This window comes from Zootoca vivipara, chromosome 2 (assembly GCF_965207765.1).
Source record: "Zootoca vivipara chromosome 2, rZooViv2.hap1.1, whole genome shotgun sequence".
Lineage (NCBI taxonomy): Eukaryota > Metazoa > Chordata > Lepidosauria > Squamata > Lacertidae > Zootoca > Zootoca vivipara.
The window spans coordinates 119634519-119653629 of NC_142584.1; the positions used below are offsets into that span (position 1 = coordinate 119634519).

Sequence of the window (19111 nt, forward strand, 5' to 3'; positions counted from 1 at the left end):
ATATATTAAAAAGCAAAAGCCCAGCATTTTGTACTATTGGGAGGGAGGGGGGTTTACTAGTGCAGCCTCTTAAACAGGGAAAGGGATCCAGACGCAGGAGCATTGCCGGCCAGCCGCTGGGGAGGTGTGTGTGTGAGACAGCGGCCACCGGAGCTCTTGACCAGGCATTTGGCTATGAGATACGAGTGATCGCCAAAGAATAAGAAGAGTTGAATGTTCTCTGTTCTTTCCTGTTTCCCCTTTTTTTATTTCAGTTTAAAGTAATTCATGAACCCAGAACTCATACACTGACCACTATTGATGAACCATACATTATAGATATTCCAGCAAATTTATTCTGCTATTTTATATACAAATGACATGAGAAGACTTGGTCTACATGTTTGCATCATTTATTATTCCTATGTGATGTCTCTGCTTTTTAAGATGCTGTCTAGGTTTGTCATTGCTTTTCTCCTAAGAAGCAGGCGTCTTTTAATTTCGTGACTGCTGTCACCATCTGCAGTGATCATGGAACCCAAGAAAGTAAAACCTCTCACTGCCTCCATTTCTTCCCCTTCTATTTGCCAGGAGGTGATGGGACCAGTGGCCATGATCTTAGTTTTTTTTATGTTGAGCTTCAGCTATATTTTGCGCTTTCCTCTTTCACCCTCATTAAAAGGTTCTTTAATTCCTCCTCACTTTCTGCCATCAAGATTGAAATACAAATGTGCCAGTAAATAACCACATCCCATAAAGAGTTGCCACAGAAACTAGGGAGCTAAAGATCTTTTTTTCTGGCGGACAAAATGTAATGGCTAAAGTTTTGAGGGCAGAAACCAGAAAATACTGGTTCCTTCCAGAAGGTTCTGTTCTTTTCTGCTGAGGCAGCTGGATATATGATTTGCATTTTGTTAGCTGAAGGTCGCACTGAGCCAGAAAGATAAATCTGAGAGCTCAGTGGGCTGGTTTCTTTTTTTTCCTATTACATTTTTATTAAATTTACAATAATAAAAAAGACAGCAATACAGAATAAAACAAAGATAAAGAAAGAAAGAAAAGACAAAGAAAACCACAGAAATCTAAATACCTAATCCTTTTCTTTTCACATTATATATAGGGACCTCCTCGGGTTCCCACCTACTACGCTTCCTTGCAATTTAAAATTTAGCAATTTTCAATACATTTTTAATAACATTTTCTAAAATTATTATACTTCTATCTAATTTACTTAATCCCTAATTCCACAGCTTCTTTATATCCTAAATCTGATCTTAATATATAACTTTAGCATTTTTAAAAAAATACAATTTAAAATCTTTCCATTCTTCTTCTGTCGCTTCTTCTCCCCGGTTGCGGATTCTTCCGGTCATCTCAGGCAATTCCATATACTCCATCATCTTCATCTGCCAATCATCGACTGTTGGTCATGAGATTTCCAGTTCTTTGAGATTTCCAGTTCTTTGGTTTCTGTTTCTTACTTTCATGTCTGCCAAGTTTCCTGAAGTTTTGTTCGATTACAAAGCTGAAAAACCTGTAGTAGAAAGTTCTTCTTTTGCCAATGAACTTTGCCTCTGTGTGATTTATTGGGAACCAGATGCATCCACTCCAAAGAAGCTTCTGCAGCTCTGCTCTCCATCCAGACATGGAGCGCCTTGGCACTGAAGACCCAGAAAAAGAGACCTTGGGGAATGTGTGGGTCATAAGCTGGGAGTCGTTGGAATGGAGTCACTGGGAGACGCAGAAGGTTGTGTTGAGCAGGTGAGGGAAGAACAGGAGGAGAAAGAGCTCCACGGAAAGACGAGGTTGGGCTGAGCTTGTGTGGGAATGATCGGCAGAGAAAAATGTACAGCCAGCAGAAGGGGATGCAGTGCAACTCCTGAAACTGTGAACAACGCAAGCTATGATCTCCTATGAGGAAAGGGAACCAAGATTTTAATCCCCAGTGGATTAAAATGTCCAAAGATTAGGAAAAGAAGAACGAAGAGGAAGCAGGATTGGATGAACATTAAGAGACAATAATTTTGGATTGTGATTTGGCTGAAATTTGTTGAAATGGTTTTTTAAAAGGCTTTATAGAAACTGGACGGAGAAACTGGAGAAATACTAATGTGGATTAAGAGACTATCATTATTAGAGTAATATTGAACTGTCTGAGTGGTTAAAATTTAAAAGTTTGGCTAGGGAGGGAAATGTAGGGAAAGTGTCATCTTGCTGAAAGGGAAGAAAAAGGCTTGATACTAAATACAGTTGGGTTTATTCTGGAGTGCATATTCTGAATAATTGTTGCTAGAGATGATTTTCAGATGGGAATGGGAGATTCCTTTCCGTCTACTTTTTGTATTATTTATGTTAAGATTCCTTTATTTTGAATTAAGGAGGACACACATAGGAAGAGGAGAGTTGGAGGTGGGAGGGACCTGCAAGGAACTCAGGGAAGGAAGGATCTCTCAGGGTGGGAGACAGGGAGAAGAAGGGGACACCCAGGGGAGTGGTGGGGGAGCCTGCCTTTCTATGTGCTGACCAGTGATATGATATATATGATACAAATGTGACAAAGGGTAATTTCAGATATTCTTCCACCCTTTCTGTTTTCTATACAATTGTGTTTTGTAAGGGTTGTTTAATAATTTTTGCTATATTACTTTTCCTTTTTCACTTTCCTTCTGTATGAATTCTTTGATGGGAAGTCAGACTTTTCTTCCAATTGAAGCTCTTCCCACATTCCAAGCACTGATAGGGTTTCTCCCCTGTATGAATTCTTTGATGGGAAGAGAGCATGGAACTGTCACAGAAGTCCTTTCCACAACTGAAGCACTGATAGTGTTTCTCCCCTGTATGAATTCTTCGATGGGAAGTGAGATGGTTTCCCTGGCTGAAACTCTTTCCACATTCAAAGCACTGAAAGGGTTTCTCCCCAGTATGAATTCTTTGATGGGCAGTGAGTTGGGCTCCCTGGCTGAAGCTCTTTCCACATTCGAAGCACTGATAGGGTTTCTCCCCTGTATGAATTCTTTGATGGAAAGTGAGATGGTTTCCCTGGCTGAAGCTCTTTCCACATTCGAAGCACTGATAGGGTTTTTCCCCCGTATGAATTCTTTGATGGAAAGTGAGATGGTGTCCCCGCCTGAAGCTCTTTCCACATTCGAAGCACTGATAGGGTTTCTCCCCCGTATGAATTCTTTGATGGGAAGTGAGATGTTCCTTCCGACTGAAGCTCTTTCGACACTGCAAGCACTGATAGGGTTTCTCTCCTGTATGACTTCTTTGATGGGAATAGAAAGTTTGGCTGAACCTGAAGCTTTTCCCACATTCCAAGCACTGATAGGGTTTCTCCCCTGTATGAATTCTTTGATGGGAAGTGAGACTATACTTCTGATTGAAGCTCTTCCCACATTCTCTGCAGTGATGCAATTTCTCTCTACTGTGAGTTCTTTCGTGTGGAGTGAGGCTATCCCTCCGAATGAAGCTCTTTCTTGGATGGGAGGTGGACTGGGAGCTCTGACGGATGTTTTCTCCACACTTTGAATATTTATCTGACTTCCCCGCTATGTGGATTCCGTTGTGGTCCCCCTTGTTCTTCCCTTCCAATTCATCACCATCTGCAATGAAGAGAGAAGCTAATTAGAGCCTCAGGAAGAAATGGAGCTCCAGATTATTGAACCAAGTTATTTTCCCCACCTCACTGCAAGATTGAGAGTGCTCCGTTTTGGCCTCAAGATGACATCCTTGAAGTCTAACTTAATGTCATTGTCAATGTGTGGCATCTTTGACCCCCCAGCATTTGAGCACGCCTGCCGGGCGTCTGACTCTCTTGAAACCAGTGGGGGGCCACTGCCAGCATACTGTGACTGGGGTGCAGAAGACACAGAACCATCAAACCCACCGCCTGACCCCTCCCCCAGCCATGTTAGTGTAAGTCTTGCTAACTCTGCATTGCTGCCCCGGACCCCAACCCCACTCAGAGCAAACGGGATGTGGTTCACATCCATTATTGAACAAAGTTAATGAATGCTTGTGATAGAGGAAGAACTGAAGAAAGTTAGATGTGAGGCTTTACTATAGTTTTCACTGTGTTTGTTGGCTGATAGTAACTGGCATATTGCTTGGCTTTTACTGGGATAGATTTTGTTTGGCTCAAGTCAGGAATCCACTCCAACTTCCCTAAAAAGTTCCCTTACTTCAACTTCCCTAAAAACTCTGAAGCCCACATTTAAGAAGGTCTGGGTGGTTCAGACACGCCTGATCAGTGTTTAAAAAGGCATGAATAGACAAAGAACAGTCACAGAGGAAACAGTTGATATCCCTCCATTCAGGGTTGACGGTCTGCATGTCAGAATCCCAGATGCTATTGGTCTCCATCCAAATAGAGCAGGGATGTCCAACAGGTCAATCACGATCCACTGGTAGATCCCTGCAAGGTTTTGGTCAATCGCGGTCGATCGCTGCCCCCCTTCCGGCCCCTCCGTCCATTGTTGGAGAACAGAAGGCGGAGCTTACGAACTGAGGCTGGAGGCTGTTTTTGTTAGGCCCGTCCAGCTGACAGCTTTCCGGAGCACACCTGGCTGTTAGTCCGGGAGTGCAGCAATTTGCGATTGCCCTCCGACATGAAGCACAACACACATTAAGTAGGCTAAACTACTTTATTACAAAGAGAGAGATGCAGCGATGAGCGACAGGCATCTTGCTCAGTCAAAAGAGAAAGTGTACAGGGTAACGTATCACGTGAGCATAAGGAGATAAGCACTTCCTTTCTCCTGTGTGGGAAAAGACACAGTCTCACCACTAACCTGGCTCACATCTGCCAGCTCGCCAGTGGATAGGACTCATATTAACAGTTCCCCCCCCCCCAGTGCTCCTTTGGTGAGTTGCTAATAAAAGCTCAACAACTTTGACCTGAACCCCTAAAAAACCGGGGGTAGATAACTCCCAATTTTTAATTCTGCAAGTAGATTGCAGTCTCTTGGAGGTTGGTCATGTTATGATCTAACCGGGAATTTTACCGAGAAGGTCCATGATCCCACGATTCCCCTTCTTCATTTCCTTATGCAGAGCTCTCTGGTCAGGATCCGGCAACATCCAAGCCTCGTCTTTGAAAGAAACAGCAACATCTTTGCCTGCATACTCCCCATTAGCAGTTACCTCAATGTGGTTGGTCTAAATTTATATTTATATGTAAATCACTTTCTTCACTTTCTTCACTCCTCATTTTCATGAGGAGACAAGCTCTGTATTGTTTAATCGGTAATAGAAGAGGGAAAATGACTATTACTCACACTTAATCTAAGCACAACAGCCACAAGAGCTTCTGACTAGGAATTCGGCTATGCAATGTTGAATGTTCTCTGTTCTCTGCTGTTTACACTTTTTTGGTTTCAATTAATACCAATTCATGAACCCAGAACACTGACCACCAATGATGAACCATATGTTATAGATATTCCTGCAAATTTATTCTGCTGTTTATGAGATATACAAATGACATGAGAAGTCTGAGTCTATATATTTGTATCGCTTATTAGTCCTATGATCCTTGTTTTTAAAAGCAATAAACAGTTCCTCCAAAAAGAAAAGAAAAATGCAACATACAGAGGCCTCATCTGCGTTCAATCTGCAATGCAGGATCAGGTTACTTTCAAGAGTCGTGGCTTCTAGAGCTGCGTGATGGGTCAGTGTCTGACATTGGTAAGGCATCCAGATCACGGTACTGGTTTTAGACATTTTGAGCTGCCAATTCATTGCGGGGCTGTGCTGTATTCCTAGCTCAAATTCCCTGTAGATGACAAAGGTGCAGGCAGACAGGTGGTGGAGCCCCCAAAGGTGCTCTCTTTCTCCATCTCCATCCGCCTGCCTGCCTCCTCCCACCCCGAAGCTGAGCAAGCCCCAAAACCTCTCCGGCTTCATCCCTCCATGTCCCCATCTCCACTCCCCTGGAACTCACCAGATCTCTTGGAGGTCCCGGGGAGAGAACGCTCAGAGGCTGTGAGGAGGGATGCAGGAGACAACCTGACCAGGTCAACCGTCCATCTTCCCCCTTCCATCCTCGCTCGGTTTACAGGATCAGTCTCTTTCATCCATCCTGAGGAGTCGAGAAGCCAAACAAGCTGCAGGGTCCTGGGAGAGAGGAAGAAGCAAAGGGAGCCTCAGAGGCCCTGCGGGGATTCTCCTGCCCAAAACATTCTGCTGCCCCTGGAGAAGCACAAACGGGGCAGCCCCTTCCCAACAGAAGCCCCATTTCTAAACATTTCCAGTGGTTCAAATTTCCTCTGTTTCCTCCTCACCCCACTTTGTAAGGCTGGCATGGTCTGCACAGTAATGACCTGAGAGTAAATCCCATTGAACTCATTGGGGATAATGGACAGAACTTGGTGCCAAAACCAGTCACCGTCCTGTCCCAAAGCCTGAAAAGTGCAACCCCAGAGCATGGGCAGAAAATAGACAAGTAGCTATTACATGTAGGTGCCCCCATGCTAGGTGCTTTGTATAGAGAGCCCTGTTGACGCTCTTGAGCTCTCTCATTGCAAGCCAGGCAGATGTTGTGGCCATATTTGCCTCTGTCTGGGGTTGCATGGGGACCAAATCTGTATGTGGAAGCAGAGGAGCTGGTGATGCCACATTTTTGAATAATCTTGAGACTTGAGATTTTTGAATAATCTTGAGACTAATACACCCCTCCTCCTTCAATATTCCTGGTGTTTATACACCATCTTTGCAAGTCTCCAGTCTCCAAATTTTTGAATAATCTTGAATAATCTTGAGACTAATACACCCCTCCTCCTCCTTTGATATTCCCTGTGTTTATACACCATCTTTGCAAATGTCTCGAAATGTGGCTCCCACCATGGCATGGAAGCCGTCAAAGTATATATCCTGCACAAGTCCTAAATCTGTTGTGCTCTTTTGTGCTCTGCTGTGCTGCTAGGTGCTCTATAGACCCTTTAAAGGCTCCAGAGGAGAACTTATAAAATTTGCAAATTTGCTGAAATGGCAAAATTAACGGCAACAATTTTAACCAAAATATCTACAAAGAGTGGAACTGTGTAAAGGAATACTGTACATGGAAAGAATTGGGATTGGAGTTCAAAGTGCGCAAGAATATAAGATGATATTATAACATATATGGAATAAGAAATACAAATGTTAGTTAACACAACAAGAAATAACATTATGTAGAGAAGATTGCGCTATGGTTTTCCCAGTAGTGATGTATGGAAGTGAGAGCTGGACCATAAAGAAGGCTGATCGCCGAAGAATTGATGCTTTTGAATTATGGTGCTGGAGGAGACTCTTGAGAGTCCCATGGACTGCAAGAAGATCAAACCTATCCATTCTTAAGGAAATCAGCCCTGAGTGCTCCCTGGAAGGACAGATCGTGAAGCTGAGGCTCCAATACTTTGGCCACCTCATGAGAAGAGAAGAATCCTTGGAAAAGACCCTGATGTTGGGAAAGATTGAGGGCACTAGGAGAAGGGGACGACAGAGGACAAGATGGTTGGACAGTGTTCTCGAAGCTACGAACATGAGTTTGACCAAATTGCGGGAGGCAGTGCAAGACAGGAGTGCCTGGCGTGCTATGGTCCATGGGGTCACGAAGAGTCGGACACGACTAAACGACTAAACAACAAACAACAACAGAGAAGATTGCACATGGGTGAAGGGAAGTAATGGGTCGAGGGGAGGGAGGTAAAGGGCAACATCTGGAAATCTGTTAAACATATAAATGTGATTTAAGAGGTGAAGAACAAGGAGTTAAAAGAAGGATACTAATATTAAGGAATAGAAAATGAGATTTCAGAATAATTTGGTACAAAGGAAAATATGTGAGTCATGTTCTTACTTATATTCTGGTTTATTTTGGTTGTAAATCTTCTGTTGAAAAGATTGTATATAAAAATAAAAAATCACGTGTGGAGAAGGCAAAATAATAATAATGAATTCAGCTGATTAAAACCCACCCAAAGGAAAAACAAAACATAAAAACTCCAGAGGTGAGCTTTACACTCCTCTTGTGACAAGATGCCCAATGGCTTAGGGTAGCTTGATAGAACTAGCCTCTTTTGAGATGGCACCAATTTCCATTTCTTGTTTATCAAAACCCACAGACTCTCTGCTATATTTTTTCCAGAAGCTTTTACAAGTACCTATCAGGATGCTATGAATTTTATTACCGTCAGCCAAAAGGATCTTATGTTAGTAGTACAAGCCACTCAATGACTGGTAATCCCTCCATGATGTTGGGAAAAGGAGTCTTTTATCCTTGCTTTAGCATTTCATGAGGATAGATCTGAAATTTGCTTTCACATTAGTTCCTCTACTTTTTTAGCCTGAATAGGGGAGAGACATGTGTTGTTGCATCTGAGACAGAGGAAGTGGTCCAGTTTTGCTGCTGTAGATGCAGAAGGGCTTTTATTCTCCCTGTGCTCTTCCCATGTGCAAATGTTCCCATCTGGCTACAGCCTCTGTCAAGAAATGTGACTTAACCCTAGATCTGAAGGGGGGGTTATTTGCATGCCCAATTTTCCTTGACCCAAAGCCCCCTCCCCAAAAAGGAAGGCAGCATTTGGATCCCAAGGAAGAACAGAGCTGCAGACTCCCTGTGAACTCGTCCCCTCCCTGGCTTGGACCCTCTGCTTCAGAGGCGCCTTTTCCATTTGGTTTAGTGGGGCCCTGCGCCACGGCACACACCCAGCAGGGGCGCCCAGCAACAGTGTCCAGAGAGCTGCGCGCTGTTCGTGTTTGGGGCGGTTAGGCACTGCCACTGAGGCAGCTAGCTCCAGGAGCCTGGCACGTCATGCCACCCCGCCAGCCAATCTGGCTGGCAGGAATGTGGTTTGCTGTGTTTATGACAGTGGGCTGGCTGTGCAGACCATTTGCCTCCTCTCTGCCATCCGCAGTGAAGGGCGGGCGTAAACTTGGAGCACGGAGGGAATGGGAGGCGGTCTTCTGGGCCAAGCCAGGTGCGTGTGCCCGACTGGCTCGTCTGGGGCGTGGGCGCTTGGCTGGCTGGCTGGCTTGTGTGCTGCCCCCTCCCCTCCCCGCCTCCTTTGGCTGCGCCGTGTGGGCTCTATGAACCCGAGGTTCCAAGCGTCGATGGAAGCAGCAGCAAGAGGAGGCGGAGAAGCAGGCGCTCCAACTCTGCTTCCCAGCTCTGGCTGACGGAGTTCAGCAGCACAGGAGGAGCAGGAGGAGCCGTCACAATATGAACCACTGCCTTGAAGCAGCAAGTGCAGCCAGTTGCTTTCCCTTGCTCTTGCTTTGAGAAGTCAGGCAAAGACACAGCAAGAGTAAGCGAGTGGGTTCCATACCTGCCAAGTTCCTGCAGGAAAAAAAAGGGACCGGCAGACCGGAAGTAGCGCTGCTGCCATTTTGGAACTGGGTAGAGCAGCATCGAAAGTCGCTTCTGAGCATGCTCTGCCCAGTTCCAAAATGGCCGCCACGCCAGAAATCGCTTCTGCACATGTCCAGAGACTCCGGAGCCTCCCCCGGCCGGTAAGTAAACCGGGGAAAAACAAAAAAATCCATTTCTCCAGCTGGGAATGGCTGGAAAAACAGGGGTTTCCCGGGGAATACGGGAGACTTGGCAGCTATGGTGGGTTCTGGGGCTCAGCAGGGACCCCCCTGCTGGGGTTGAGGGCTTTGGCATGTGCCTCATTATGCAAACCCAGGATATGTAGTTGTCTTACTTAATATTCTTTGTTGCAGTATTGGGAACACGCTTCTTTGGCGGGGGGGGGGGTGTGTTATTGAGTTCTGTAAGGACAGGTAACAGAAGGCACCCCACCTATCAGGGCTTTGCTGGAGAGAAAATGTGTCTGAAGATCTGCATAAATATAACCTTCTCCATCTGCCCCCCCTTTCTTCTTTTTCTTCTTCCCAGGAGGGGTGAGGGGTTAAAATGAGAAGGAGCTGGATTTCTTTTGATCGCGGGCAGTTCTTCAAATCCTACCTAAGATAAAATGGATCAGCCCTTTGGATAGATATTAAAAGTGGGGGGGGGGATATCAGACAAGAGCAGCTTTTGGGCTGAGTGGCAAGGCTAGGCTTACTGGTATTGGCAAGTTGTATAGGAAGTTTGCAGCAAGATCATATGCATAGCATCCCATTGTAAAGCAACTTGGGGGGGGAGAATATGGGAACACAGTACAGTTAAAAAAATAAACCTTTAGGACAAATGTGGTGGTGTTGTAATACTTAATAATAAATGCAATGTTAATAAACGAGCAACTAAAAAAGTTTGTTTATGTTTCCTGTTTTCTTTTCCCAAGCAGAGATAATGTGTAAGCATGGTGTCAGCTCCCTACAAAAATGTCAACTACTCCGGGAAACCTTTCCTAAAAAAATTCCAACAACTTTGGGGTCCCCCCCTTAAAAAAGATTACAAGCCTGGGAAACGGGGGGGGGCCGCTGGATGGATCCTTGTACCATGGCGCCGGATATGCTTAAGACGGCCCTGCTCTGCTCCCTAAATTGGGGGTCTCCCCCCCACCAGGCATGATCTGAACAGGGACCCCCATGCACCCTCCCTGCACCCCTGCGACCCCCTTCTCCCCTTGGCACCCTCAGGGGGAAAAAGAGAGAGGAGACTCACCCGATTCCAGGAGGGGCACCAAGGAAGCTTTTTGCAAAGGCGAGAGCAGAAAGCAGGCTCCTCTCTGCCGGCAGGAAGGGATGTGGCAGGGAGGGAATTTAGCCACGGAGGACCTTCACTCCCCCTTCACTTCCTGTCCTCTCTAGGAATCAGGTCTGCTCCTTTTAACCCTTGCAAAGCCGAAGGCACCGAGCCCGCCCCTCCCTCTCCCTTCCTGCAGTTTTTCCTGCTTCTGCGCCTGCGCTCAAAGGGCTGCCACCCCTTCATTACCTCCCTCTGTCAGTGCCAAGGACTCTGCCCCAAGGAGCCCACATCTAACCAGATTAACTGCAAGGGAGGGGGGGCTGGCCATGGGGGGTTACCTTGGCTCTCCCCCTCTCCCAACATTGTACCTCCAGGCTCCTGGATCCCAAGGAAGGGCTGGGATGGAGAAGAGGCGAAAGTCTGCCTAGTGGCAGGAGGTACTCAGAAATGGCTCCATGGGGGGTGATGGAGGGGGGCTCCCCTTCCAGGAGATTTTCCCCCTCCCGAAAATAATCCCCCCCTCAAGTGGATTTTTATGCTTCTGCAGCCACTTTTCATCCCAGGAAAAGAGACAGAGGAGGAAGCGTCCCATACAAGGAATGAAATGCACATGCGATGGGGGAGGGGGGCTGATGTGGAAGACCCCCCCCTTGAAAAGCCCCACAGGCAGGAAAGGGAAGCCCAGGAAGGGGGGAGGGGACGCATGGTTGCTCAGGGCGGCCCCTCCCTCTGGGAATCTTCCCAGTTCAACGCGAGAGGAATCCCTGCCTCCCTTTCCCTGTGTTTCCTGCCAGAAAGGAAGTTTATACTGGGCTCCCAAGAAACATCTAACCCCATTCCCCACCCTAGAGCAGGGCTGGACCAATCAGAAGCCTCTCCATTGGACAGCTGGCCAATCCCTGTTCAGATTCCCTTTGGCCTCCTCCTCTCCTTTGCCCCACTTTCCTGAGGGAGTTTTCCCCGAGTTTCCCTCTTGGCTGCTCCCCCTTCCAGCTTCTCCTTCATTTCTCCTTCCTTCTCTTCATGCCCCCCATTGTTTGGGGGCAGTTGGATCCCCCCCCCAAAATGGCCAGGCTTACTGTAAGTTTCGCCATTTCAGCATTGTTTGATTGGTGACAGAAGAGGGAAAATGACTATTACTCACACTAAGCACCTAAGCACAGCGGCCACAGGAGGTCTTGACCAGGCATTTGGCTATGCGATACGAGTGATCGCCAAAGAAGAAGAGTTTAATGTTCTCTGTTCTTTCCTGTTTCCGCTTTTTTATTTCAGTTTAAAGTAATCTTGAACCCAGAACTCATACACCGACCACTATTGATGAACCATATGTTACAGATATTACAGCAAATTTATTCTGCTATTTTATATACAAATGACATGAGAAGACTTGGTCTACATGTTTGCATCATTTATTATTCCTATGTTCCTTGTTTTGACGTGCTTTCAAACTGCTAGGTGGGCATGAGCTGGGACCAAGCATGGGACTCTCAAGAGTCTCCTCCAGCACCATAATTCAAAAGCATCAATTCTTTGGCAATCAGCCTTCTTTATGGTCCAGCTCTCACTTCCATACATCACTACTGAGAAAACCATAGCTTTAACTATACGGACCTTTGTAGGCAAGGTGATGTCTCTGCTTTTTAAGATGCTGTCTAGGTTTGTCATTGCTTTTCTCCTAAGAAGCAGGCGTCTTTTAATTTCGTGACTGCTGTCACCATCTGCAGTGATCATGGAACCCAAGAAAGTAAAATCTCTCACTGTCTCCATTTCTTCCCCTTCTATTTGCCAGGAGGTGATGGAACCAGTGGCCATGATCTTAGTTTTTTCGATGTTGAGCTTCAGCTATATTTTGCGCTCTCCTCTTTCACCCTCATTAAAAGGTTCTTTAATTCCTCCTCACTTTCTGCCATCAAGATTGAAATACAAATGTGCCAGCAAATAACCACATCCCATAAAGAGTTGCCACAGAAACTAGGGAGCTAAAGATCTTTTTTTCTGGCAGACAAAATGTAATGGCTAAAGTTTTGAGGGCAGAAACCAGAAAATACTGGTTCCTTCCAGAAGGTTCTGTTCTTTTCTGCTGAGGCAGCTGGATATATGATTTGCATTTTGTTAGCTGAAGGTCGCACTGAGCCAGAAAGATAAATCTGAGAGCTCAGTGGGCTGGTTTCTTTTATTTCTATTACATTTTTATTAAATTTACAATAATAAAAAAGACAGCAATACAGAATAAAACAAAGATAAAGAAAGAAAGAAAAAGACAAAGAAAACCACAGAAATCTAAATACCTAATCCTTTTCTTTTCACATTATATATAGGGACCTCCTCGGGTTCCCACCTACTACGCTTCCTTGCAATTTAAAATTTAGCAATTTTCAATACATTTTTAATAACATTTTCTAAAATTATTATACTTCTATCTAATTTACTTAATCCCTAATTCCACAGCTTCTTTATATCCTAAATCTGATCTTAATATATAACTTTAGCATATTTTTAAAAATACAATTCAAAATCTTTCCATTCTTCTTCTGTCGCTTCTTCTCCCCGGTTGCGGATTCTTCCGGTCATCTCAGCCAATTCCATATACTCCATCATCTTCATCTGCCAATCATAGACTGTTGGTCATGAGATTTCCAGTTCTTTGAGATTTCCAGTTCTTTGGTTTCTGTTTCTTACTTTCATGTCTGTGAAGTTTTGTTCGATTACAAAGCTGAAAAACCTGTAGTAGAAAGTTCTTCTTTTGCCAATGAACTTTGCCTCTGTGTGATTTATTGGGAACCAGATGCATCCACTCCAAAGAAGCTTCTGCAGCTCTGCTCTCCATCCAGACATGGAGCGCCTTGGCACTGAAGACCCAGAAAAAGAGACCGTGGGGAATGTGTGGGTCATAAGCTGGGAGTCATTGGAAAGGAGTCACTGGGAGACACAGAAGGTTGTGTTGAGCAGGTGAGGGAAGAACAGGAGGATAAAGAGCTCCACGGAAAGACGAGGTTGGGCTGAGCTGGTGTGGGAATGATCGGCAGAGAAAAATGTACAGCCAGCAAAAGGGGATTCAATGCAACTCCTGAAACTGTGAACAACGCAAGCTACGATCTCGTATGAGGAAAGGGAACTAAAATGCCTTCTTCCCAATCCCCAGTGGATTAAGATGTCCAAAGATTTCCTAAAAGGAAGCAGGATTGGATGAACATTAAGAGACAATAATTTTGGATTGTGATTTGGCTGAAATTTGTTGAAATGGTTTTTAAAAGGCTTTATAAGAACTGAACAAGGAACTGGATAAATACTAATGTGGATTAAGAGACTATCATTATTAGAGTCATATTGAACTGACTCTTTTATTGTGGTTCTGTTGGTGTCAGCCACTTATGGCCTACTTGAAATGAGGCTGCACTTTAAATTTTAATACTGTATTTTAATCTGTATTTTAATTAATTGTTTTTATGTTTTATTGTGGTTCTGTTGGTGTCAGCCGCCCTGAGCCCGGTTTCTGACTGGGGAGGGCGGGGTATAAATAAAAATTTATTATTATTATTATTATTATTATTATTATTATTATTATTATAACTGTCTGAGTGGTTACAATTTAAAAGTTTGGCTAGGGAGGGAAATGTAGGGAAAGTGTCATCTTGCTGAAAGGGAGGAAAAACATTTAGATACTAAATACAGTTGGGTTTATTCTGGAGTGCATATTCTGAATAATTATTGCTAGAGATGATTTTCAAACGGGAATGGGAGATTCCTTTTCATCTACTTTTTGTATAATTTATATTCAGATTCCTTTATTTTGAATTAAGGAGGACACACATAGGAAGAGGAGAGTTGGAGGTGGGCGGGACCTGCAAGGAACTCAGGGAAGGAAGGATCTCTCAGGGTAGGAGATGGGGAGAAGAGGGGGGCACCCAGGGGAGAGGTGGGGGAGCCTGCCTTTCAATGTGCTGACGAGTGATATGATATATATGATACAAATGTGATAAAGGGTAATTTCAGTTATTCTTCCACCCTTTCTGTTTTCTATACAATTGTGTTTTGTGAGGGTTGTTTAATAATTTTTGCTTTATTATTTTTCCTTTTTGGTGTTCCCTCTGTATGAATTCTTTGATGGGAAGTGAGATGGGCGATTTGACTGAAGCTCTTTCCACAATCCAAGCACTGATAGGGTTTCTCCCCTGTATGAATTCTTCGATGACTATTGAGCTGAGTCCAATCCCCACATTCCAAGCACTGATACGTTTTCTACCCTGTATGAATTCTTCGATGGCTATTGAGCTTAGTCCCCTCCCGGAAGCTCTTTCCACATTCGAAGCACTGAAATGGTTTTTCCCCGGTATGAATTCTTTGATGCAAAGTGAGACCCCCACTCTGACGAAAGCTCTTTCCACATTCAAAGCACTGATAGGGTTTCTCCCCTGTATGACTTCTTTGATGGTATGTGAGAGTTTGCCTGTGACTGAAGCTTTTTCCACATTCAAAGCACTGGTAGGGTTTCTCCCCTGTATGAATTCTTTGATGGGAAGAGAGACTGGAACTGTCACAGAAGCTCTTTCCACATTCGAAGCACTGATAGGGTTTCTCCCCTGTATGAATTCTTCGATGGGAATAGAGAGATTGGCTGTATCTGAAGCTTTTTCCACATTCAAAGCACTGGAAGGGTTTCTCCCCGGTATGAATTCTTTGATGGAGAGTGAGACTCTGACTGCGACTGAAGCTCTTTCCACATTCAAAGCACTGAAAGGGTTTCTCCCCTGTATGAATTCTTTGATGGAGAGTGAGATGGGTTCCCTGGCTGAAGCTCTTTCCACATTCGAAGCACTGATAGGGTTTCTCCCCCGTATGAATTCTTTGATGGCAACTGAGCTGGGAGTTCTTTCTGAAGCTCTTTCCACATTCCAAGCACTGATAGGGTTTCTCCCCTGTATGAATTCTGAGGTGGGAAGTGAGATGGGAGTTGTGACTGAAGCTCTTTCCACATTCAAAGCACTGATAGGGTTTCTCCCCTGTATGAATTCTTTGATGGGAAGTGAGACTATACTTCTGATTGAAGCTCTTCCCACATTCTCTGCAGTGATGCAATTTCTCTCTACTGTGAGTTCTTTCGTGTGGAGTGAGGCTATCCCTCCGAATGAAGCTCTTTCTTGGATGGGAGGTGGACTGGGAGCTCTGACGGATGTTTTCTCCACACTCTGAATATTTATCTGGCTTCTCCGCTATGTGGATTCCGTTGTGGTCCCCCTTGTTCTTCCCTTCCAATTCATCATCATCTGCAATGAAGAGAGAAGCTAATTAGAGCCTCAGGAAGAAATGGAGCTCCAGATTATTGAACCAAGTTATTTTCCCCACCTCACTGCAAGATTGAGAGTGCTCCATTTTGGCCTCAAGATGAAATCCTTGAAGTCTAACTTAATGTCATTGTCAATGTGTGGCATCTTTGACCCCCCAGCATTTGAGCACGCCTGCCGGGCGTCTGACTCTCTTGAAACCAGTGGGGGGCCACTGCCAGCATACTGTGACTGGGGTGCAGAAGACACAGAACCATCAAACCCACCGCCTGACCCCTCCCCCAGCCATGTTAGTGTAAGTCTTGCTAACTCTGCATTGCTGCCCCGGACCCCAACCCCACTCAGAGCAAACGGGATGTGGTTCACATCCATTATTGAACAAAGTTAATGAATGCTTGTGATAGAGGAAGAACTGAAGAAAGTTAGATGTGAGGCTTTACTATAGTTTTCACTGTGTTTGTTGGCTGATAGTAACTGACATATTGCTTGGCTTTTACTGGGATAGATTTTGTTTGGCTCAAGTCAGGAATCCACTCCAACTTCCCTAAAAACTTCCCTTACTTCAACTTCCCTAAAAACTCTGAAGTCCACATTTAAGAAGGTCTGGGTGGTTCAGACACGCCTGATCAGTGTTTAAAATGGCATGAGTAGGACTTCCGGTGAAGGTGCGCTAGCGAGTGGATCAGGTTGGAAGAGCTCCGATAACAGCGGAGAGAAAAACTGCAGTTAGTGGGTTGACGGGGGGCGATTGGCGCCTGAAACCCCCCCCCCCCGCATGTAAAGGCAGAGGTACGGGACCCCTGCTGAGGAACCAAAAGCAGCGTGGAGTGGCGGAACTCTGCCGCGGCACCCCAAAAACGGTGAAAGCGGCGGAGAGGAGCCAGACGCGATACCGGCGGCAGCGGCGGCAAGAGCAGCGACCGCTACAAAGTAACTGCAGACGCGGCGCCCTAGAGATCCACCTAGCAAGCACCAGAGCTCTTCGGCTGAAGGAAAACAGGGAACACCGACCCGTGAGTTGAGAGAAGAAAATTTTAAGAGGGCTTTAACTACAGCACGGGTGGGGGGGGGGGAAAGAGTCGAAGGAACTTCTTTTACGTATCGCCAAAGACTTGCGATTTGATAGCCCTGTGGATTATTGTTAAAGACTGTGATTCAGACCTCGAACTGATTATTGGGGATAACAGCGGACTGAGGAAAATATATATTTAATAAAGATCAATCCCCAAATAAACGAGTTAATAACTTTGTTTCAAAATGGAGACTTGGATGAGTGCCAGGCTCTGCTAAAAGTTCTTTCCTAAGCAGAGAAGAGGAGGAGGGGGAAGGACGGAGGAGGAGGAGGAGAGGAAGAAAGAGAAAGTGACGTGACAGCTCACACGGCTCGCACAGCTAGAAGAGGTGTGGGAGGGAGAGTTACAATCTAGCCCTCTGGCAAGCAGCCATAAAAGAACAAAGAGCTGTCTCTGAGGAGAGTTCCCCCCCATCCCTATTACATCGCCGATTCCCCTTTCTAAAAACGGGCTGAACTAAGAGAATGACTTTTTAAAGGTGGGAGAGGGAGCTCCCAAGAAAGAGAATAAAGAGGTCTCTGTCAAACTTAGAGATCTAAAATACACGGGAAGAATTTGAGAGACAGACTTGGAAAAAGGAGACACTACAGCAGAGTATGCCTTTGAAAAAATACAAAGAACAGCAAGGATCTGCGACAGCAATGGCAGGAAATCAGCAAAGGAGACAATCAATGACCAATCCAAGTGACAACGATGCTCTGACTGACATAAAGGAACTTATAACGGAAATGAACAAGTCTCTAAATGAGAAATTAGACTCTGTGGAATATAATTTACAATCCAAAATTGAGGGTAACTCCAAAATGATTGCAGATTTGACTAGCCAAATGAAGGAATTGCATGGAAAAAATAAAGAACTGGACAAAGCTGTTAAAGACTTAAGTGCAAAAATGAGCAAACAGGAAGAAGCCATAAAGAAAGTGACAATGGATAATAAAGAAATGAAGGCAGCAAGAGAAAAAGAGGAAGAAGAAGCGCAAAAAAGAAAAAAAGACACAGGAGGACCTAGCGGATCAAATTGCGCTTCTGGAGATGAAGCAAAAAGAACTGCACTTGAGGATGAGGGGCGTACCCGAGACCGCAAACGAACAAGTGGAAGAGAAAATAATTAAAGGACTGGCGGAGTGGCTGCAAGTGAAGGAAGAGGATTTAGCAATGGACATTGAAAAAATTTATAGAATAAGAATCGACAGAGCAAAGAATATTAAGGGGCCAGGAGATTGTATGTTGATTTTGAATTCTATATTTTTGAAGGATAAAATCTTCCAAAGGAAGAAACAAGAAAATTTAACCATTGAAGGGAGGTCAATAGCCATATTTAAGGAGATACCCAAAAGGCTTAGGATGAAAAGACAGGCCTATAAAAATTTGACAGAGGCCCTAACAAAACAGGGTATTTGGTTTGCTTGGGAGTTTCCCGAGGGACTCACCTTTGTATTTAAAGGTAGAAAAAGAACATTTAGATCGGTGGGTGAAGTGGAGAAATTTTGTAACAGAAATAGGAAAGAACTTTTCAAGGAAGACGAGGAAGGAGGAGACGAACTTGAATGATTGATTGGTGGACTAGTAAGAATAGCCTGAATTGTTAACTTGACCTGTTGAATTTTCTTTATTGTAAGCCTAAGTGGAAAACAACCCCGATAGTAATAATAGAGAGCTAAATTGGATTATAATCACTTTTTTTTGAAGATTCATTACATCCTGTATCAAGGTTGTTTGAAAGGGAAACCCCCACCCTTTTCTGTTTTCTGTAGAAGAATATTTTAGAAATCGATTTGTGAAATTAAATAAAGCAATGGATTTTAATATTGTTTCTTGGAACACTAATGGGTTAAATAATAAGTGCAAACGAAACAAGATAGAACGCATATTAAAAAAGAATAATTGGAATGTCATTGCTCTTCAAGAAACCCATATTTCTAAAAAACACGAGAGAGTATTAATTAATAAAAGTTTAGGAACGGAATTTATTTCATGTAATAGAAAAAAGAAAAGGGGGGTAGTAATTTACGTTAAACAAAATATTAAAGCAGAGAAATAATTTCAGGATGAAGAAGGAAGGATGGTGGGAGTGAGACTATTTACACCAGGAAAGAACGTAGTAGTGATTAACATCTATGCGCCAAATGGTTGTAAAAAAGATTTTTTAAAAAAATTGGGAGAGA

General features: G+C 44.4%; 1 protein-coding gene across 1 annotated transcript in view; it reads right to left on the reverse strand.

Moving 5' to 3' along the window:
- Window positions 1-312: 312 nt before the first annotated feature.
- LOC132591245 (uncharacterized) overlaps window positions 313-19111 on the reverse strand; it is a 34593-nt gene continuing 15794 nt past the window's right edge. Inside the window, exons 5-6 of the mRNA XM_088662560.1 lie at window positions 14865-15855; window positions 313-3346 (exon numbers count right to left, since the gene is read on the reverse strand). Coding sequence (XP_088518686.1) covers window positions 2635-3346; window positions 14865-15855 — 1703 coding nt within the window. The 3' untranslated portion in view covers window positions 313-2634. The remainder of the gene's footprint in view (window positions 3347-14864; window positions 15856-19111) is intronic.